Source organism: Hypanus sabinus, chromosome 26 (assembly GCF_030144855.1).
Source record: "Hypanus sabinus isolate sHypSab1 chromosome 26, sHypSab1.hap1, whole genome shotgun sequence".
Lineage (NCBI taxonomy): Eukaryota > Metazoa > Chordata > Chondrichthyes > Myliobatiformes > Dasyatidae > Hypanus > Hypanus sabinus.
The window spans coordinates 13,786,423-13,808,368 of NC_082731.1; the positions used below are offsets into that span (position 1 = coordinate 13,786,423).

A 21,946-nucleotide genomic window follows, 5' to 3' on the forward strand; every position below is an offset into this window, starting at 1 on the left:
TTGTGATGGAAATGAGAAAGATTCTTGGGTCTTAAAGGCAAGAACTCTGGACCCAGTTTTAATAATAAGGAGTTTATTTACAAGGGGAGAAAAAGCTTGGGGACAACACAGTATTCGTACAAACGCACTTAGAAAAGAGGAGCGTGGGAAAAGTCGGGTCTGCAGTACAATACACGGGAAAACGGTGTGGGGACAGAGTGCAGGTACACATGCAAGCAGGGGAAAAGTAACTGCAATACTTGCCCCCCTTTGACTCTGGGCAAGCACGGCTCTTTGCTAAAGGGACAACAATAAACGCTCCCACAGCCCTATTCAATGCACACTTTACCTGGAGCGAAGCAGGGTGGTCCCTCGAGGATGGCAAAAGAGAGCGAGCCAACCACATGTAGCACCTTTTATAGGTCAGGGGGTCAATGGCTTGGTGCTAGACGGGTTAATCCAATTAAGGTGGCCAATGGTTAAGTGTGCGTTGATTAGTTGGGGGGGGGGGGCGAAATGTTGACTGGCAGGTGGTGTGACCTCCGACCAGGTGAGGGCAGTGCTGTCACGTGAGAGGCCGGCTCTCTGGTGACAGCCAAATCAATAACAGCATAATAACTGCCGGTCCTGCAAGAGAGTTCCTCCCTCAGGGTTACAAGGTCCGCGGAGGGGCAAACCGATTTAACTGGCCACGAAGGACAAGTAATGCAGCAACATGGGACGTGGCAACGGGGCCAGATCCATGCCTTGCCGATACAATCGCAACATTTAAAAGCCATTTGCACAGGTAGGAGGAGATGGGTGTGGGCTTGAAAGAGACATCACGGTCAGCGTGGTTGATGTGGGCTCTACTGTCTACTTCAGCGGCAACAGAGATTCTGCAGGATTTACTCAGAGTGTCAGGCAGCATCGGAGTGTGAGAGGAATTTGGGTCATTTCTCTGTTACACAACTTTACGAATATAACTCTCCCAGGTCGCTCATTCTGATATCAGAGGCCTGAAGAGGTCTAGGCAGCTACTCAGTATTGCAATGAAGTGTTCGAAGTTCAAATTTATTTTTAATCGAAGTACGTATATGTCACCATATAATACTTCAAGATTCATTTTTCTGCAGGCATTCACAGTAGAACAAAGAAATTCAATAGATTCGATGAAAAACCACAGACAAAGACTGACAAACAGCCAATGCGCAAAAGACGAACCATGCAAATAAAAAACGGAATAACTGTTACTGAGAACATGTGCGGTAGAGTCCTTGAAAGTGAGTCCGTAGGTTGTGGAATCAGTTCAGGTTGTAGTTGAGGTTATTCACTCTGGTTCAGAAACCTGATGGTTGAAGGATAATAACTGTTCGTGAACCTGGTGGTGTGGGACCTGAGGCTCCTGTACCTCCCCTTCCCGAAGGCAGAAGTGGGAAGAGAGCACGGCCTGGATGGTGGGGGCTGCTTTCCTGTGGCAGCGCTCCTTGTAGATGTGCTCAGTGGTGGGGAGAGTAGATGCAGAGCTGACTCGATGGATTGAATGGCCTAATTCTGCTCCTGTGTCTGGTGGTCTTGTGATGGACTGGGGTGTGTCAACCACTTCTTTGTAGGCTTTTGCATTTTAGGACATTGGTGCTGTTAGAAGTTTGGCAAAGTTTTAGAAGACTTGCCAAGTTACACAAACTTCTAAGAAAGTAGAGGTGCTGTTGTGTTTTCTTTGCAATGGCACTTACATGCTCGTGCCAGGACAGATCTTCTGCATGATAATGCTAAGGAATTTAAATGTACTGGCCCTGTCCACCTCCAATCCCCTACTGAGGACTGGCACCTGGACCTCTGGTTTCCTTCTGAAGTCAGTAATCAACTCCTTGGTTTTGCTGACCTTGAGTGAGAGGTTGTTGTGGAACCACTCAGCCAGATTTTCATCATCTTTGATTTGAACATCAACAGAGCAAACTTAAATATGGCATTAGTGATGTTCGGAGCCTCACCCTCGTAGGTATAAAACGAGTAGAGCACATGTGATGAGTGGGGGTGATGTTGCTCCCAATCTATACTGACTGGGGTTTGCAAGTGAGGAAATCGTGGATCCAGTTGCAGTGTTACAGGCAGCGTTCTTCAGGAGAGCTGCTCTCCGAGGTGGAGACAAGATACCCACCAGCTGATTTAACCAGAGCTGAAGATTTATTCCCAAAATCCTTACCAATTACCCCTCTATGAACATTAGCAGCCCAAGCGATGTCGCATTGTTGTTTGTGGGAGCTTGCTGTGTGTGCATTCTCTGTACTTAAGAGAATCAAGCAATAAAACCGGGGGGGGGGGGGGGGGGGGAGCGAAAAACCATTAAAGGCTTTATTTAAATATCTGCTTAAACAAGCGTGTGGACTACATTACCCAGAAACCACCGAGTCGGAGGATGCCAACCACGCACAAATACCGGATATGACGCCACAACCCGCAGAGGAGCTTCTGGAGGCAAATGGCGGATCGCGGGCCTGGTTACGAGTGTAATGAACCCCAAATACCGGGACTGAGGAACAGCCCTCGACTCCGGGAGACTCGGTAGGGACGCCGCAATGAGGCCAAACCCTCCCCCACCCCGTTCCTTTTCCGCCCCGAAGCGCCGGGGAATTCCCAATCGCGATCCACGCAGGTCCGAACCTGCGGGGCGGTACATGCGCGCTGGAGGAATAGAGCGGCGGCCCGCCTGCTGAGAATTGTGGGTAAAGGGACAGCCATTAGTTGTCCTGAGCCAGATTTGGATTGGGAGCTGGTCGTGGGGTTTCCAGACCCTGTCGAGCTCTCAAACCTGAAGGGGCAACGGCTGGAGCCGAAACTCAGTAACTGAAAAAAAAGACTTTTTAATCTGTGTCCGTTCGTTTAATTGACCCACATAATGTGGGAATAATTGTGAATTGTAAATTTTAATAACCAGTGTAAAAGTTCCCAAGTGAATGGGAGTGGTTGATGAGAATTGTTGAGAGGAAAATATAGGATTAATAGTGTAAATGGGTGATTATGGCTGGGCCAAAGGACCTAGTTCTGTTTTGTATCATCCTATGAATTATAAGAAATAAATAGTTGACAATTTTTTAGATTCTTGATTTTGAAAACAGAAAAATAGAAAAGAGTTGATATGGTGAATTTGGGCTCTGTAGATACAGTGTAGAATAGGCCCTTCAAGCCTAAAGACAGGACAATCTGCAATAACCATAAGACATAGGTGCAGAATGAGGCCAGTCAGCCCATTGAGGCTGGTCTCCCATTTCATCATGGCTAAATAAAGAGCCCTATACTACTTTGGTTAGCACCAAAAGAAATCCCACACTTTCCATGGGGAGGACATTGGAATTGAAGTCCAACACCCCCTGCCCCCAGCTGTAATAGGGTCGTGCTAACCACTATGCAGCATGGTGTCATGTATTCTGCACCAACACGAATGTAAAGGGAGACTTATCTTTTGGCAAACCAGTTATCAGTGGTGTTCTAGGACCCTTCCCTTTCTCCTCAGACAAGACCTCTGACGTTGCAGTCTACCAATGACCGAGCTGACCAGTTACTTTCAACAAAGCCCGGCTCATCAGAGACCATCGAGGAGGAAGTTTTTAAGCAGGTGGCAGACTAATGCTGTTGCTGTTTTTTAAATTGTGATGTTTCTGAACTCTTCGGTTGTTTATTGGGAGCTGCAGTCACCTGAGATGGTTGAACAAAATTGTAGCAGAGGGACTAGAGGTGGTATAAAGTGAGAGTGCATGTCAATCAGACGGTTAGGAATATGTGACAACACACACAAAATGTATTTTAATTCCACGTCCCATTCCCATTCTGATATGTTTATCCATGGCCTCCTCTATTGTCAAAATGAATCCAAACTCAGGTAGGAGGAGCAACACCTTATATACCGGCTGGGTAGCTTCCAACCTGATGGCATGAACATTGACTTCTCTAACTTCCGTTAATGCCCCTCCTCCCCTTCTTACCCCATCCCTGACATATTTAGTTGTTTGCCTGTTCTCTATCTCCCTCTGGTGCTTCACCCCACCCCTTTCTTTTTCCTTAGGCCTCCTGTCGCATGATCCTTTCCCTTCTCCAGCTCTGTATCACTTTCGCCAATCACCTTTCCAGCTCTTAGCTTCATCCCACCCCCTCCAGCCTTCTCCTTCCATTTCACATTTCCCCCTCCCCCCCACTACTTACAAATCTCTTACTATCTTTCCTTTCGGTTAGTCCTGACGAAGGGTCTCGGCCCGAAACGTCGACAGCACTTCTCCCTATAGATGCTGCCTGGCCTGCTGTGTTCCACCAGCATTTTGTGTGTGTTATTGTTAATGTTGACAGTGCTTCTCCCTATAGATGCTGCCTGGCCTGCTGTGTTCCACCAGTATTTTGTGTGTGTTGTTGTTAATGTTGACAGTGCTTCTCCATATAGATGCTGCCTGGCCTGCTGTGTTCCACCAGCATTTTGTGTGTGTTGTTGTTAATGTTGACAGTGCTTCTCCCTATAGATGCTGCCTGGCCTGCTGTGTTCCACCAGTATTTTGTGTGTGTTGTTGTTAATGTTGACAGTGCTTCTCCCTATAGATGCTGCCTGGCCTGCTGTGTTCCACCAGCATTTTGTGTGTGTTGTTGTTTGAATTTCCAGCATCTGCAGGTTTCCTCGCGTTTGCTCTAGGAATATGTGAGTTGCCTCTACATCAGGAAGTTAACCGTTAAGGACTGCGGCCAAGTTTGATGTACCAGTTTTGCTGTTGATACAGAGTAGGTGATAGTGTGCTGTGAGGAGGGAGCAGGGCTGCTTTGAGGGTAGAGGAACAGGATTTGTGCAGGGGTGAGAATAGGCAAGTGGAATATATCATGGAAACCTGAATTCATCGTTTGGGTGGAATATATAGAGCTGTGGTTACATTTTAAATTGCTCAGGATTTGAAAAGTTTGGATTTTCATAGCAAGCTAGGAGTCCTGGTATGTGAATCATTGAAAGGTGCCTGTGTATATACTGTTCAAAGTGTATATATGTTACTATTTGCAACTCTGAGATTGTTATTTCCAAATCCAAAGAAGCACAATGGAATCAATGAAAAACCACATGCGGCAAACAACCAGTGTGAAAAGGACAGCAGACTGTGCAAATATTGAAAAAACACAAAAAGAACAAATAAGCAATAAGTATCGAGAACATGAGACAAAGAGTCCTTGCAAGTGAGTCCATAGGTTGTGGGAACGGTTCAGTGATGGGGCGAGTGAAGTTCTCCCCTTTGGTTCAAGAGCCTGATGGTTGAGGGGTAATAACTGTACCTGAACCTAGCGGTGTGGGTCCTGAGACTCCTGTACCCTCCTTCCCGATGGCAGCAGTGGGAAGAGAGCACGGCCCCTGGTGATGGATGCTGCTTTCCTATGCCAGAGGACTTCTCCTCACCCTTGCCACCCTTTCACTCTCGATAAACCTGTAGCATCTCTTTGGATTTTCTTTAGCTTTGTCTGCCAGGTTCAAGTGATGTCCTCCTTTCGTCCCCCAGACTTCCCTCGAGAGGGTCCTCCTAACAGTGCGTCGAGGGAATCGCTTGGTTTTGGTTGCCCCTAGCCAATGTAAACCTCTTCTTCTGACCGTCAACCCGTGTCCCTCAAGCATGACAGCCTTGTCCTTCACGGGAGCGTGCTGCCCCTGACTCTTAATATCACATTTTATAAGCCTCCCACAAACCAGCCCTCCCTTTACCTGCAGACAGCGTCACCCAGTCAAGCTCAGCAAGAGAGAGCCCATCTCTGAGGCGGTACAACTACCAGGTCAGAACTGACCAAGGGGGGGGGGTTACACTGTTTAGTCTCAATGCCCTCCCTGCACTTACTGGTGATGATTTTAATGTTTTATAGGATATCCAAGGTGCAAGGTTTGCAAATGGGAATCGCGGACGTGGTAACAGGACGGGTCTGAAGCCTCGCACGGTTCACCAGCACCCAAATCGCGGTCGTCCTGTGAGTGTGGCAGGAGAGACGTTTTTGGGCTTTCAGACTTCAAATCTCAGGCACTGAGATGCCCCCGAAGGGCACTGAGCGTGTCTCAGCCAGAGAGACGCGACACCGACCAACCTGGGAAGGGAGAAAATGAGGGAGTGCGAGGATTATCTTGAACCGGTTTGCGGAGAAACTCTGTAAACTTCCTTCGACGTCTGGAAGGATTGGAAAGAACCACCCGTTGGAAATGGAGTGCAAGATGTCCTCACCCGATCCGTGGCTGAGTGTGTTCATCTCATCGGACTCTTTGCACCGGTGAAGGTATCTCTTCGGGGAATATTTTCATGGGATCCACTGTCCCGACCATATTCTAACACTTACCTATTTGAGCAAAGTAATTCATTGTTTACCGCTGACAGAACATCCCTGCCTCAGCACTCAGAGGATGGAGGGCTCCGGAGAGAGATCGTTCTCTTGCTCAGAGTGTGGGAAAGGATTCACTCGGTCCTCCCACTTACAGCTGCACCAGGTGGCTCACACTGGGGAGAGGCAGTTCACCTGCTCGGTCTGCGGCCGGGTGTTCACAAACTCCTTCAACCTGCAGAGGCACCAGCAGGTCCACACCGGGGAGAGGCCGTTCGTCTGCACCGAGTGCGGGAAGGGCTTCACTCGCTCCACTCACCTGCTGAGACACCAGCAGGTCCACACCGGGGAGAAGATGTTCACCTGCTCTGAGTGCGGGAAGGGGTTCATCCGGTCTTCCAGCCTGCTGATACACCAGAGAAGCCACACGGAGGAGAGACCGTACACCTGCTCCGAGTGCGGGAGGGGATTCACTCAGTCCTTTACCCTCCTGAGGCACCAGCGGGTCCACACCGGGGAGAAACTGTTCAGCTGCCCCGAGTGTGGGAAGGGATTCACTCGGTCAGCCTACTTGGCGATTCACAAGCGTATTCACACGGGAGAGAAACCGTTCCTGTGCCTCGAATGCGGGAAGGGGTTCACCCAGTCGTCCCACCTGGTGACGCACCAGCGTATTCACACCAGGGACGGGCTGTTCACCTGCTCCGTGTGCGGGAAGGGATTCATTCAGTCGTCCAACCTGCTGAGGCACCAGCGGGTCCACAACGAGGAGAGGCCGTTCATCTGCTCCGAGTGTGGGAAGGGATTCACTCAGTTGTCTGGACTTCAGAGACACCAACAGATTCACTCTGGGGAGAGATTGTTCAACTGCTCTGAGTGTGGGAAGAGCTTCTGTCGATCATCTGACCTGCTGATGCATCAGGGGATTCACACTGGGGAGAGACCGTATGTCTGTACCCTGTGTGGGAAGGGATTCGCTTGGTCTTCCCACCTCTTGAGACACCAACGATCTCACACTGAAGAGAAGGTTTAAATGTGCGGTAAGTATGTGGGACATTTAAACACAGCAGCTGCTGAGCCAGCGGTGAGTTCACAAGTGACTGCAGGAACTGATTCTGCGGTTATTGCTGCTGTGATCACATCCAGGTTTGGACCCTGGTCACTGGACACATTTGGGTTGTTTCCCCTGGGACTGCAGGTACCAACACAGACAAAATGCTGGAGGAATTCAGCTTCGACCTGACCGATTCCTCTCCAACACCCTCCTGCATCTGGCAGAACTGGTCCTCGCCTCCAACAACTTTTCCTTCAACTCCTCCCACTTTCTCCAGACCCAAGGGGTAGCCGCGGGTACTCACATGGGCCCCAGCTTTGCCTGCCTCGTCATTGGCTACGGAGAGCAGTCCATGTTGCCGGTAATGTTCCCCAGCCCTCCCTCTGCTACACTGATGGCTGCTTTGGACATGCTTCATGCACCCGTCTGAGCACATCAGTTTCCTCAACTTTGCCTCTAACTTCCACCCTGCCCTTAAAATCACTTGGTCCACTTCTGACACCACCATCCCAGCATCTTTTATAAACCTACTGATTCCCACATTCATCTTGACCAACCTCTTCCCACCCTATGTCCTGTAAAAACGCTATTCCCTTTTCCCAGTTTCTTCACCTCAGCCGCGTCTGTTCCCAGGCCACGGTTCTGTCCCAGGATATCGGAGATGTAGTTCCTTAAAGAGTGAGGTTTCCCTTCCTCCACCATTGATGCTACCCTCACCCGCATCTCCTCTATTTCCCGAACATCGACGCTCACCCCATCTTCACGCTGCTTTGATAGGGATAGGGTTCCTCGTCCTTACCTGCCACCGCACCCAACATGTTATCCTCCGCAACTTCCACCAACTCCAAAGGGATCCTACCACTCATCCCCTCTCCACTTTCTGCAGTGATTGCTGCCTCTGCGATTCCATAAGACGAAAAGATATAGGAGCAGAATTAGGCCGTTTGGCCCATTCAGTCTCCTCCAGCCTTGCCCAGTCGCCCTTCCCCACTAATCTCCCTCCCTCCTGGCACTTGCGTCTCTAAGTGGCCAAAGTGCCACACCTGCCCACTCACCCCCTCCCTCACCTCCATTCAGGGCCCGAACACCTCCTGGGTGAGGCAACAGTTCAGCTGTGACTCTCCTGGGGTTGTCTCCTGTATCCGGTGCTCCCGACGTGGCCTCCTCTACGTTGGTGAGACCCAGTGTAAATCGTCGAGCCCCTCTGCTCCATCCGCACAGGTTGGCCAAACATTTTAATTCTGATTTCCATTTGTGTTCCAACACGTCGGTCCATGACTCCCTTGTGTGCCGAGATAATGCCACCCTTCGGGTAGAGGGGCAACACCTTGTACTCCATCTGGGTGTAAACTTAAACTTGCCGGACCAAATAACCACATCACAACCAGTTCTTTACTTTATCCCTTCACCAGTTTACTTGTTCGAACTCAGCCAGCGAGAAGCTCGGAGCCAGGTATCAGGGAGACAGAATCCCGCTCTCTCTGGCGGCTCATGACGAGCTGACTAACATGCAGAAACGTTACAATTTATAGAACTAGGAAACAAAGAGCACTTCAGCAAAACTGGTATTCTTCACCAGGCCTGTTGGAGCAAAACTTAATTACTCAGATAAGAGAGTCCACTAAATCAAAGTTTTAATTACAAATGAATGTTCTGTTCAATCCTTATCAGTTATTCCCTTTGCTGGGTCCTGACTTAATTACAGACAGATGTTCATTCCTGTCTTTATCAGTGAGTCCTCCCTTTCCCTGAATAAAGAGGGAACTTAGCTGAATTAGTGCAGAACCGTAAGTCAGGATGTGGGCAACCCGTGAGGACCCAATGCCCATATCAGTATCGTGAGACAGCTGTGAGTTGTTAATCTAAAGAAGCTACAGGCAGATTCCTTGGTGAAGGACAAGAAGAAATTGTACAGTATCCAGACAGAGCACACATAAGTTTGCACTTAATTTTAACCCGTTATTTACAAGGGTCCAAGAATCATTTCTTACCTCCCCCAATTCCCTTAAAACTTCATCATGGGTACCCTGCAACCTGATGGCATGAATATTGATTTCACTTTCTGGTAAACAAATTCCCTTTCTCCCCCCAACCATCTTCCTCTATTCCCCACTGACCTTTTACCTCTTCTCTCTTGCCTATCACCTCCCTGTGGTTCCCCTCCTTCAATGGTCCAGACTCCTGTCCTATCAGGTTCTTCCTCCAGCCCTTAACCTTTACCACCTACTTGGCTTCACTTCTCACCTTCCAGCCAGCGTAGTTCCTCCCCACCCCCCGCCCTTGCAGTCTGGATGTGAAATGTTGACTATCCATTTATCTGTCTTCTGCATCAATTGTAAATAGCTCTGTGTGAATGAACTGGGCTTGAGGATGTGGAGAAACTTTGAGGGAATGCAGACAAGCTGAAGGGACGGGCAAGAACATGGCAGATGGAGTCAAATGTGGGGAAATAGGAGATCATCAACTTTGGTTCCTGGCCTGTTTATATATCTGTGCAAAAACCTTTAACACAATGCTATTACCTCTTGTTTCCGTACCTGCCCTGGGAGTGCAATCCAGACACACACCACACTCTGTGTGTAAATTAAATCTTGCTGTATAATTCTCTTTTAATCATTCTCCCTCTCACCTTAAATCTATGGCTTCTACTGTTGGACATTTTCAATCTGGGAGAAACACTCACTCTATGCCCCTCATAATTTTAGATACTTTCTAAAGTTATGAGGCATAATTTTTACCAGGTATTTAAAGATAATTCCATTCAAATCCCCTTTAGAACTCCCTTTCACATTAAGCCTAACCCCTCTTACTTTTGATACCCCTACCAAGGGTAAAAGTTTCTTTCTTTTTAAACCTGTTTATTGATTTTCGAACAAAACATAATAACAATAAAAAGAGAATGGGAGTACAGTGAATAGAACAGTATATATAGTAACAACTATTAGTAACACAAATGTGCCAAATCTCCCAAATTCATCCTCTATTTATAATGAAAAAAACCCCCAAAATGAATTTAAAAAAAAATAATAATAATTAACTTGAAAATAAACAGAGAAAAAAAACCTAGGCTGTTATATTACAACAGATATGAACAGTAGTGTCAATAACTCCGCTGTTCTATCCAAATAATTAAAGGTAATAAAAGAGGTTCGGGAAGGGTCAATTTAGCTCATTTTTATGAAACTGTTGAATAAATGGTCTCCAGCATTCTTCAAATTTAACTGAAAGGTCAAAAATAACACTTCTAGTTTTCTCTAAATTTAAAGAAGATATAGTTTGGGAAAACCATTGGAATGTAGTTGGAGGATTAATCTCTTTCCAGTTCAATAAAATGGATCTTCTGGCCATTAATGTAGCAAATGCAATCATCCGACGAGCCGATGGGGATAAATGATTATTACCCACCATTGGTAAGCCAAAATTGCAGTGATAGGGTGAGGATGTAAATTAATACTCAAAACTGTTGAAAGAATACCAAAAATATATTTCCAATATTTCTCCAAAAGAGGGCAGGACCAAAACATAGGAGTCAGAGGCTACTTCGGAATGACATCTATCACAGATAGGATTAATATGGGAGTAAAAATAAGCAAGTTTTCTCCTTAGACTCATGAGCCGTATGCACCACCTTAAATTGTATCAACGTGTGTTTAGCACATATAGAAGAAGAGTTAACTAGAAGAGTTTTCCCATTTCTCTGTGGGTAAGAAAAATTCCTTTTGTTCTTTCTAAACTGAATAAACAAATGGTTAACCCAATAGTTAAATATACATTACGAATTTGGTTTCAATTTCGTAAATTCTTTGGTTTGAATAAGTTTATCTTATCTAGCCCTATTATATCTCATTTCCCTTTTCAACCCTCTGTTATGGATCAAGCCTTTTTGATGTGGAAAATGAAGGGTATAACATGCTTTTGCGACCTATTCACGGATAACTGTTGTATGTCTTTTGAACAGTTGTCCAATAAATATAATTTACCCAGATCCCATTTTTTTTAGATATTTACAAATTAGAAACTCTTTGATTAATATGTTGCAGACTTTTCTGAATTTATACCCAATGGACATCTTGGAAATTTTTTTAGTTTTAAACCCTTATCAGAAGGGTTTAATAGCAACCATTTATGATATGATCATGAAAATACAGCCACATGGGTAAAAGATTCTGACTGTATTCACTGTCTGTGCCTCTTATACTATTAAATACCTCTGTCAGTCACCCCTCAGCCTCACTCTCTCCAGGAAAACAGTCCCGCACTTTCCAATCCCTCCCCATAACTCGGGCTCTCCACCAGGTAATGTCCAGGTTGTGGCTGCCAGTGAGATGCCAAGTATCCCATCAGCCCCTGGGAGGACCCCTGTTGACTCAGAAGAGATGCTGCGAATCAATAACTAAACGGCATGGTGGGGGGGGGGGAGGTCACATGATTGACACCTGATCTGTATCAAACTGAGACAACTTTACAGTCCTGCCAACTTTCCCACTGTTCCAAAGAGGACAAGCGATAAGGATGGGAGACTGTTTCGCTGAACACCTACGCTCTGTTCGCCAGAGAAAGCAGGATCTCCCAGTGGCCACACATTTTAATTCCATGTCCCATTCCCATTCTGATATGTCTATCCATGGCCTCCTCCACTGTCAAGATGAAGCCACACTCAGGTTGGGGGAACAACACCTTATGTACCGGCTGGGTAGCCTCCAACCTGATGTCATGAACATTGACTTCTCTAACTTCCGCTAATGCCCCTCCTCCCCTTCTTACCCCATCCTTGATATATTTGGACTTTTCCCCCCTACTCCATTATTTTCTCTCTCTCTGCCCATCACTCTGCCTGTTCTCCATCTCCCTCTGGTGCTCCCCTCCCTCCCCCTTTCTTTCTCCCTAGGCCTCCAGTCCCATGATCCTTTCCCATCTCCAGCTCTGTATCCCTTTTGCCAACCACCTTTCCAGCTCTCAGCTTCACCCCTCCCCCTCCGGTCTTCTCCTATTATTTTGCATTTCTCCTCCCCCTCCTACTTTAAATCTCGTAGTATCTTTCCTTTAAGTTAGTCCTGACGAAGGGTCTCAGCCCGAAACGTCAACAGTGCTTCTCCTTATAGATGCTGCCTGGCCTGCTGCGTTCCACCAGCATTTTGTGTGTGTTGTTTGAATTTCCAGCATCTGAAGATTTCCTCGTGTTTGCGATAAGGATGTTTTGACAGCTTGTGGAAAGGACAGTCTGATCACAAGCTAGCTAAAGGGTGGACGGTTAAGATAATTGTGGGATGGTGTCGCAATTAAACAAACATCCTTGGGTGGATCGGGATTGAAATGACAGCTGAATGATTGGTAATACAATGTCTGGAAGGTGTGGAGATGTATAAAAGGTGCTTGACAATGTAACCAGCACCAGTGCTTCCAGAGACCAACCTGTATTTAAATACAAGTTCTGTGTTTCAGAAATTGGGGAAAATAAACTGAAGATGTAATTGTTTGAAACTGTGTGAATCTTTGCGATGTCTGTGATTAATAAAGGAGTGTGGTTGTTGGGTAAAGTCACAGTCTGGTGTGTTCGATCAGGTGCTGTAGTTCATTGACTCCATTTGGCGTCGGGGTGGGCCGATGAGGTGGTTTGGAGCTGAACTGCCTGTGCATGTTATCTATATTTGTACCAAAGACTGGGTCAGTTGTCACACGGTTACTCACCCAGCGGTCCCGTTACACCCACTGGCTCGGAATCATCTCATCACACTCGAGTCACAAACATCTGACAGTGAGGGAAGCCCAGTGATTGTGGAGGGTCGTCCCGTGACAGCGCTTCAATAAAAACCAGCGTGAGGGTTCGGGATGTGCTCAGTTCCATCAGGACAAAAGAGCACCAGGATTGAGTGAATCACGGGCAGTCCGGTGTGTGTTACAGGGATTGGAAGCTGCAGTTGAGGAGATCAGGGACTGAAATGACATCTGGAGGGATGTTGGAAAGAATTGTTAAAACTATATTCCAGTACCCCACCTAAAGGAGAACAAAGTAATTGTTATTCCTGATCTGATGCAGCACAAAATAGAACACAGTAGGTAAAGGACTCTATAAATATGAAATGGGTTATATACATTGTCGGTGAAATAGTGGTGATTGGGTATGTTGAGGGGTGGGTTAGTGGGTGAAGGTGTTTTATTATTCTTACTGCTAGGAGAAAATAGCCATTTTGAGTCTGGGGGTGCTGGCGAGGATGCTAATTAGCCTCCTCCCTGATGGGAGTGGGATGAACAGACCACAAGCAGGGTGGCTGGGTTACTGCATGATAATTCTTTTTGTATATTAGAAACAGGTTTATTATCACCGGCAGGTGACGTGAAATTTGTTAACTGAACGGCGGCAGTTCAATGCAATACATTATCTAGCAATGGGAAAAAAATAAATAACATAATAAATAAATTACAGTATTTGTATATTGAGTAGATTAAAAAATGCAAAAACAGAAATGCTGAATATTTTAAAAAGTGAGGTGGTGTCCAAGGGTTCAATGTCCATTTAAGTATCGGATGGCGGAGGGGAAGAGGCTGTTCCTGAATCGCTGAGTGTGTGTCTTCAGGCTCCTGTACCTCCTCCCTGATGGCAGAGGGGAAGAGGCTGTTCCTGAATCGCTGAGTGTGTGCCTTCAGGCTCCTGTACCTCCTCCCTGATGGCAGAGGGGAAGAAGTTGTTCCTGAATCGCTGAGTGTGTGTCTTCAGGCTTCTGTACCTCCTCCCTGATGGCAGAGGGGAAGAAGCTGTTCCTGAATCGCTGAGTGTGTGCCTTCAGGCTCCTGTACCTCCTCCCTGATGGCAGAGGGGAAGAAGCTGTTCCTGAATCACTGAGTGTGTGTCTTCAGGCTCCTGTACCCCCTCCCTGATGGCAGAGGGGAAGAGGCTGTTCCTGAATCGCTGAGTGTGTGCCTTCAGGCTCCTGTACCTCCTCCCTGATGGCGGAGGGGAAGAGGCTGTTCCTGAATCACTGAGTGTGTGCCTTCAGGCTCCTGTACCTCCTCACTGATAGCAGAGGGGAAGAGGCTGTTCCTGAATCGCTGAGTGTGTGCCTTCAGGCTCCTGTACCTACTCCCTGATGGCAGAGGGGAAGAAGTTGTTCCTGAATCGCTGAGTGTGTGTCTTCAGGCTCCTGTACCTCCTCCCTGATGGCAGAGGGGAAGAAGTTGTTCCTGAATCGCTGAGTGTGTGCCTTCAGGCTCCTGTACCTACTCCCTGATGGCGGAGGGGAAGAGGCTGTTCCTGAATCGTTGAGTGTGTGTCTTCAGGCTCCTGTACCTCCTCCCTGATGGCAGAGGGGAAGAGGCTGTTCCTGAATCGCTGAGTGTGTGCCTTCAGGCTCCTGTACCTCCTACCTGATAGTAACAGTGAGAAAAGGGCATGCCCTGGGTGCTGGAGGTCCTTAATAATGGACGCTGCCTTTCTGAGACACTGCTCCTTGAAGATGTCCTGGGTATTTTGTAGGCTAGTGCCCAAGATGGAGCTGACGAGATTTACAACCCTCTTCAGTTTCTTTCGGTCCTGTGCAGTAGCCCCTCCACACCAGACAGTGATGCAGCCTGTCAGAGTTCTCTCCACGGTATATCTATAGAAGTTTTTGAGTGTATTTGTTGACATGCCAAATGTCTTCAAACTCCTAATGAAGTATAGCTATGGTCTTGCCTTCTTTCTAGTTGTATTGATATGCTGGGACCAGGTTAGAACCTCAGAGATCTTCACCCCAGGACGTTGAAAATACGTCCTCGATGTCAGGGATGCGTTGGCCAGTTCTGATAACCTGTTGCAGTGCCTTCCTGTCCGCGGAAGTGCTGTTTCCACACGGCGCAGTGATGCCACACGTCAGCATGCTCTCAAATGGGCATCTGTGGGAGGTGTGGAAATGTGGGGAGCAAGAGGAAGTAAAGGGGAAATTAGTATATTGCATTACAGGATTATGCTGAGAGAGTGAGTTTCAATTGTTGGTGACAAAGCAAATGGAATCAGATGAGCAAAATAGAAATTTAATGCAATGCAGCAAAACAAGTCCTTCCAAGGACTTGTAAAGCATCATAAAGTCCATCGGCAAGCTTCTGCTTGCCTGCCACAAAGAGAGAATACAATGAGGAACAGGAAGGTGTAGATTATGGGATATAATCCTTCAGGGCCACAGTCCATGGCATTCCCTCAGCCGGTGGATATAATTCCTTCAGGGCCACAGTCCGACACATTCCCGCAGCCGGTGGATATAATTCCTTCAGGGCCACAGTCCGAGACATTCCCGCAGCCGGTGGATATAATTCCTTCAGGGCCACAGTCCGAGACATTCCCGCAGCCGGTGGATATAATTCCTTCAGGGCCACAGTCCATGGCATTCCCTCAGCCGGTGGATATAATTCCTTCAGGGCCACAGTCCGACACATTCCCGCAGCCGGTGGATATAATTCCTTCAGGGCCACAGTCCGACACATTCCCGCAGCCGGTGGATATAATTCCTTCAGGGCCACAGTCCGACACATTCCCGCAGCCGGTGGATATTATTCCTTCAGGGTCACAGTCCGACACATACCCGCAGCTGGTGGATATAATTCCTTCAGGGCCACAGTCCGACACATTCCCGCAGCTGGTGGATATAATTCCTTCAGGGCCACAGTCCGAGACATTCCCACAGCCGGTGGATATAATTCCTTCAGGGCCACAGTCCGAGACATTCCCGCAGCCGGTGGATATTATTCCTTCAGGGTCACAGTCCGACACATTCCCGCAGCCGGTGGATATAATTCCTTCAGGGCCACAGTCCAACACATTCCCGCAGCCGGTGGATATAATTCCTTCAGGGCCACAGTCCGAGACATTCCCGCAGCCGGTGGATATAATTCCTTCAGGGCCACAGTCCATGGCATTCCCTCAGCCGGTGGATATAATTCCTTCAGGGTCACAGTCCGACACATTCCCGCAGCCGGTGGATATAATTCCTTCAGGGCCACAGTCCAAGACATTCCCGCAGCCGGTGGATATAATTCCTTCAGGGCCACAGTCCGACACATTCCCGCAGCCGGTGGATATAATTCCTTCAGGGCCACAGTCCGAGACATTCCCGCAGCCGGTGGATATAATTCCTTCAGGGCCACAGTCCGACACATTCCCGCAGCCGGTGGATATAATTCCTTCAGGGCCACAGTCCGAGACATTCCCGCAGCCGGTGAAGCCACCAGGACGTTCCCTGATGAGTGAAACCCCCTTTTAGTCAGACGTCTGGCGAAGATCATTCTGACCTCTGACCCACATGAATTCTCCCCTAACAGTGACCCTGTGAACTCACCGACAACGAGGCAGTAAAACTGTTAACGGCTTGTCTTGGTTCGGCTGAGCTTTCAGCCCGAAACCAGGGCCGGAGCCCCCTTGGGCGGTATGAAAAATGTGATTTTAGTGGGTGTGGGATTGGACAGAGGAGACCCTGTCGAAGGGTAAAATAAATGTAAGGAACAGAGCTGAAAACACCCAGAGTGTTTGCAAGTTGCGTCTTGGAGGTGTTTATGATCCAAAATAGGTGAATTCTATCAGAGATAGAGGCAATGTGGGTATGGACTTCACTCTCACGTTCAGCTGAAATGTCCCCAGTTGATAATTTTGACCCCCCTGAGACCCACAGCGAGCAATGGGTGTTGTGTGGAATAAGCCGAGTGTGGGAGACAGAGGTGCAGGAGTCGGGAGAGGCTTCAGGAGCAATGTACAGGACCCCACGTGAGGCGATGAAGGTCGAAGGCTTCGAATTCTGAGTAACTGAATTGCAGACTGCTGTTTGGCACAAGTGTCTGGTATGCCATGATGAGTGAATACAGCTTTCAGATGCTGTATAACTGCTGCTGAAGATGCAGAGGACTGCTTGGACACTTCAACATTTTGTGAGTACCAATCCATAGTGAAAAGATATTTGTCTGTTTCCAGCTCGAAATTGGCCGTGTTTGCGCCTGGGAATCCTGTGGGTCAGGGAGGTTCAGCACGATTTTTGTGCAGATTTCACATTGCATAATCTCCCAGCTGGGTGCTCAAACCAGGCCCCCCACACAGACTGCCTTGCCGTTAGGCAAAATCGTTCGATGCCTTGATACCCTTGGTGGATTTAACTGATGATTTTGGCGAGCATAGAAGCAGGAGTGATGAGTCTGAGTACTTTAGCGGCAAGAACGGTGAGTGTGTCTCTTTCAAGCCAGTGGGGTCTGAGTTTGTGAGCTCCTTTTGGAACAGCTGGCCATCCACACTTGCAGTATTGCATGGCCTTGCTGCACGTTTGGTCCCTTTTCAACTCAGTGCAAATTTCATCCAGTTTACTCTGTGATGCAGGAAAGCTTTCACATACCCCAGCTAGGTAGATGTTGGTATCTTACCTGGGGTGGAGACAACTTCTGTCCGCTCACTTATGCATGGAATCCTCAACAGAGTGTCTGGTATTGACGGGGATATGTTCAATGTAACAACAGTATCACATAAACCTCATTCTGAACCTTCGCAGACGTGGAGGTAAGTTATCCAAGTACAGAGGCTGACAAGTGGTCTGTTTCCAGTAGGAATTTAGTGCCTATCATGTAGTAGCTGTAGCGTTCACAAGCCCACACGAGATCCGATATCTCCTTTTTGATCTGGGCGTAATGCTGTTCAGTAGGAGCCAGTGCTCCTGATGCATATGCGCTCGTTTCCATACACCACTGCAGTGTTGTACGAGCACACTGGAATAAGGAACGTGGACCGGACCGTGAACCGGAATGCGGATGTCACAGACTGGACCACGACACACTCCCCCCAGGCCAAAGGAACTAGGGTCTGCTGAGACCTTGGTTGCTTTGTTTGGATCTGAAACACCAACGTTGGTCGAGAATAAGCTCTGCTTTAAGTGGTGGGAATGATTTCTCCTGTGGTGCATCCCAGGTCCAAATGTTTCTGAGACAGGAGGTCATGTAGCGGCTTTTTTTTTCGCTGTCAACTCAGGAATGAGTTTTCCCAGCTGGTTTACCATGTCAAGGAAACTGTGGATCTCTGATACATTCATAGGTTGTTCCATGTTCCGAACTCCTGCCAATCTGTCGGAATCCGGTTGCACTCCCTTTGAGAACAGTTGGCAGCCTAAGAACTTCATCTCCGACTTTGCAAGTTCACATTTCTTTTTGTTCAGGGTGATTCCAGCCTGTTTCAGTTTCTCCAAGGCAGCTTCCACTCTTCAGTCACGTTCCTCACCCGTTGCCTCCAAAGGTAGGTCCATGCAGTCCATGTGGCAGACTGCGCCTTCCAGTCCCTCCAGGATTTGGTTCTTCCTCATCTGAAAGAGTTCAGGGGCTGATGAGATGCCAAAAGGGAGTCTCCCAAGGGCACAGCATCCATACGGTGGGATAAAGGTTGTGACCTTCTGTGTCTCGGGAACCAAATGGATCTGCACGAACCCTGATTTTGCATCTAGTTTGGTGAAGAACTTTGCTCCACCCAGTATACCCAGTGTGTGCCCAACAGACGGCAGAATAAACTTCTCCCGCCTCACTGCATTGTCCATTTTGTTAGATCAACACAGCTGGGCCATCTGGCTTGGGAACAGGAACTATGCTTAGATTCACAAGGTTAATTCCTGGGATGTCCGGACTGCCCTACGAGGAGAGGTTAGAGAGACTGGGCTTGTAGACGCTGGAATTAAGGAGATTGAGAGGGGATCTGATCAACATATAAGATTATTAAGGGATTGGACAAGATAGAGGCAGGAAATATGTTCCAGGTGCTGGGAGAGTCCAGTACCAGAGGGCATGGTTTGAGAATAAGGGGTAGGTCATTTAGGACAGAGTTAAGGAAAAACTTCTTCTCCTAGAGAGTTGTGGGGGTCTGGAATGCACTGCCTCGGAAGACGGTGGAGGCCAATTCTCTGGATGCTTTCAAGAAGGAGCTAGATAGGTATCTTATGGATAGGGGAATCAAGGGATATGGGGACAAGGCAGGAACTGGGTATTGATAGTAGATGATCAGCCATTATCTCAAAATGGCAGTACAGGTTTGAAGGGCCGAATGGTCTACTTCTGCACCTATTATCTATAATGCCTGGGCACCAGTTAGTAGGCCCGTTCACTCTGGTTATGATGTCAAGTGCCTCCGTTCATTCAGCTGCTCATCAATGGGATTGGTAGGGGTCACTCGTGGCCTCAGTTGGATAAGGTCAGTAACCCCCCCCACTCCCCCCCAGGCCTGTGAACTCCGGGCACTTTCCCGTCATTGACCATTGTTTAGTGAATCCAACCTCGCAATGAGGCAAACACGAGGAAATCTGCAGATGCTGGAAATTCAAACAACAACGCACACAAAATACTGGTGGATCACAGCAGGCCAGGCAGCACCTATAGGGAGAAGCACTGTCAACATTAACAACAACACACACAAAATGCTGGTGGAACACAGCAGGCTAGGCAGCACCTATAGGGAGAAGCACTGTCAACATTAACAACAACACACACAAAATGCTGGTGGAACACAGCAGGCCAGGCAGCATCTATAGGGAGAAGCACTGTCAACATTAACAACAACACACACAAAATGCTGGTGGAACACAGCAGGCCAGGCAGCGTCTATAGGGAGAAGCACTGTCAACATTAACAACAACACACACAAAATGCTGGTGGAACACAGCAGGCCAGGCAGCATCTGTAGGGAGAAGCACTGTCGACGTTTGGGGCCGAGACCCTTTGTCAGGTCTAACTGAAAGGAAAGATAGTAAGAGATTTGAAAGTAGTGGGGGGGGGGGGGGAGGGGGAAATGCAAAATGATAGGAGAAGACCGGAGGGGGTGGGGTGAAGCTGAGAGCTGGAAAGGTGATTGGCAAAAGGGATACAGAGCTGGAGAAGGGAAAGGATCATGGGACGGGAAGCCTGGGGAGAAAGAAAGGGGGAGGGGAGCACCAGAGGGAGATGGAGAACAGGCAGAGTGATGGGCAGAGAGAGAATGTCCCTCCTCCCCTTCTTACCCCATCCCTGATACATTTAGCTTCCCCCCCTTTTTTTTCTCCCTTGCCCCATGACCATTTCCTTTGTTACATTTAGCATAATGCCTGTTTTCTTCACCAGTTTTGTGAGCAGATATTCAGGGATGGCTGTGACATTTGCCCCAGTGTCCAGTTTGGGTGTCATTGTCTCATTTGGCAACTGAACAGCAGTATGCCAGCCTTGTCTATTTGAATCTGGAGTCCCAGGAAAGCTCTCTCTTTGTTTGAATCATGGTCTTCTTTGACCTCCTGAAGAACTTCTTGAGTGACACTGGCTTTTATAATGACCAACAGCTCAGATGAAAATTGGCTGGCTGACAGAAAACAAGGAGTGTTGATTAATGGGTCCCTTTCGGAATGGCAGGCTGTGACTGGTGGGGTACTGCAAGGTTCGGTGCTGGGACCGCAGCTGTTTACAATATACATTAATGACTTAGATGAAGGGATTAAAAGTAACATTAGCAAATTTGCTGATGACACAAAGCTGGGTGGCAGTGTGAAATGTCAGGAGGATGTTATGAGAATGCAGGGTGACTAGGACAGGTTGGGTGAGTGGGCAAATGTATAGCAGATGCAGTTTAATGCGGATAAATGAGGTTATCCACTTTGGTGGCAAGAACAGGAAGGCAGATTACTATCTAAATGGAGTAAAGTTAGGAAAAGGGGAAGCACAACGAGATCTAGGTGTTCTTGTACATCAGTCAATGAAAGCAAGCATGCAGGTACAGCAGGCAGTGAAGAAAGCTAATGGCATGCTGGCCTTTATAACAAGAGGAATTGAGTATAGGAGTAAAGAGGTCCTTCTACAGCTGTACAGGGCCCTGGTGAGATCCTACCTGGAGTATTTTGTGCAGTTTTTGTCTCCAAATTTGAGGAAGGACATTCTTGCTATTGAGGGAGTGCAGTGTAGGTTCACAAGGTTAATTCCCGGAATGGCGGGACTGTCATATGTTGAAAGATTGGAGTGACTGGGCTTGTATACACTGGAATTTAGAAGGATGAGAGGGGATCTGATTGAAACATATAAGATTATTAAGGGATTGGACACACTGGAGGCAGGAAGCATGTTCCTGCTGATGGGTGAGTCCAGAACTAGAGGCCACAGTTTAAGAAAAAGGGGTAGGCCATTTAGAACAGAGATGCGGGAAAACGTTTTCACCCAGAGAGTGGTGGATATGTGGAATGCTCTGCCCCAGAAGGCAGTGGAGGCCAAGTCTCTGGATGCATTCAAGAGAGAGTTAGATAGAGCTCTTATAGATAGCGGGGTCAAGGGATATGGGGAGAGGGCAGGAACGGGGTACTGATTGTGGATGATCAGCCATGATCGCAGTGAATGGCGGTGCTGGCTGGAAGGGCCGAACGGCCTACTCCTGCGCCTACTGTCTATTGTGATTAGGTGATACCGTCTTACGGTGGTATGGTAAGTAATCAGTTCAGTTCTGGAATTTGGTTTGAGTAGAGCTGGGGATAGGGAGTTGATTTGTCTTCTCAGCTGATGCCGATCCTCCTGCTCCCGAAGCTTACAGTCACCGACTGCGACCACGGAACCGTTACCACGATAACGCTATCGACCCGGGCCAGGGTTGAACACACCGATAGCGTTCCCTTGCGGGCACACAGAGCT

The 21,946-nt window shown here is 47.9% G+C and overlaps 2 protein-coding genes across 3 annotated transcripts in view; one reads left to right on the forward strand and one right to left on the reverse strand.

Annotated features, from left to right (window-relative positions):
* LOC132381581 (uncharacterized) overlaps window positions 1–21,946 on the reverse strand; it is a 206,082-nt gene that overhangs the window by 155,777 nt on the left and 28,359 nt on the right. Inside the window, exons 4-11 of the mRNA XM_059951077.1 lie at window positions 18,546–18,627; window positions 16,636–16,714; window positions 16,301–16,536; window positions 15,733–16,219; window positions 15,057–15,199; window positions 7,521–7,666; window positions 6,596–6,723; window positions 6,452–6,511 (exon numbers count right to left, since the gene is read on the reverse strand). Of these exons, the coding sequence (XP_059807060.1) occupies window positions 6,452–6,511; window positions 6,596–6,723; window positions 7,521–7,666; window positions 15,057–15,199; window positions 15,733–16,219; window positions 16,301–16,536; window positions 16,636–16,714; window positions 18,546–18,627 (1,361 nt within the window). The remainder of the gene's footprint in view (window positions 1–6,451; window positions 6,512–6,595; window positions 6,724–7,520; window positions 7,667–15,056; window positions 15,200–15,732; window positions 16,220–16,300; window positions 16,537–16,635; window positions 16,715–18,545; window positions 18,628–21,946) is intronic.
* LOC132381631 (zinc finger protein 623-like) lies at window positions 573–12,886 on the forward strand. 2 transcript variants are annotated; one of them, XM_059951190.1, is made up of 3 exons: window positions 573–766; window positions 2,360–2,523; window positions 5,833–12,886. In XM_059951190.1, exon 3 carries the CDS (start codon window positions 6,359–6,361, stop codon window positions 7,307–7,309), a length of 951 nt encoding a protein of 316 aa, XP_059807173.1. In that variant the 5' UTR covers window positions 573–766; window positions 2,360–2,523; window positions 5,833–6,358; the 3' UTR covers window positions 7,310–12,886. The 2 variants fall into 2 exon arrangements, with proteins under 2 accessions (XP_059807173.1, XP_059807174.1); XM_059951191.1 differs by lacking the exon at window positions 2,360–2,523.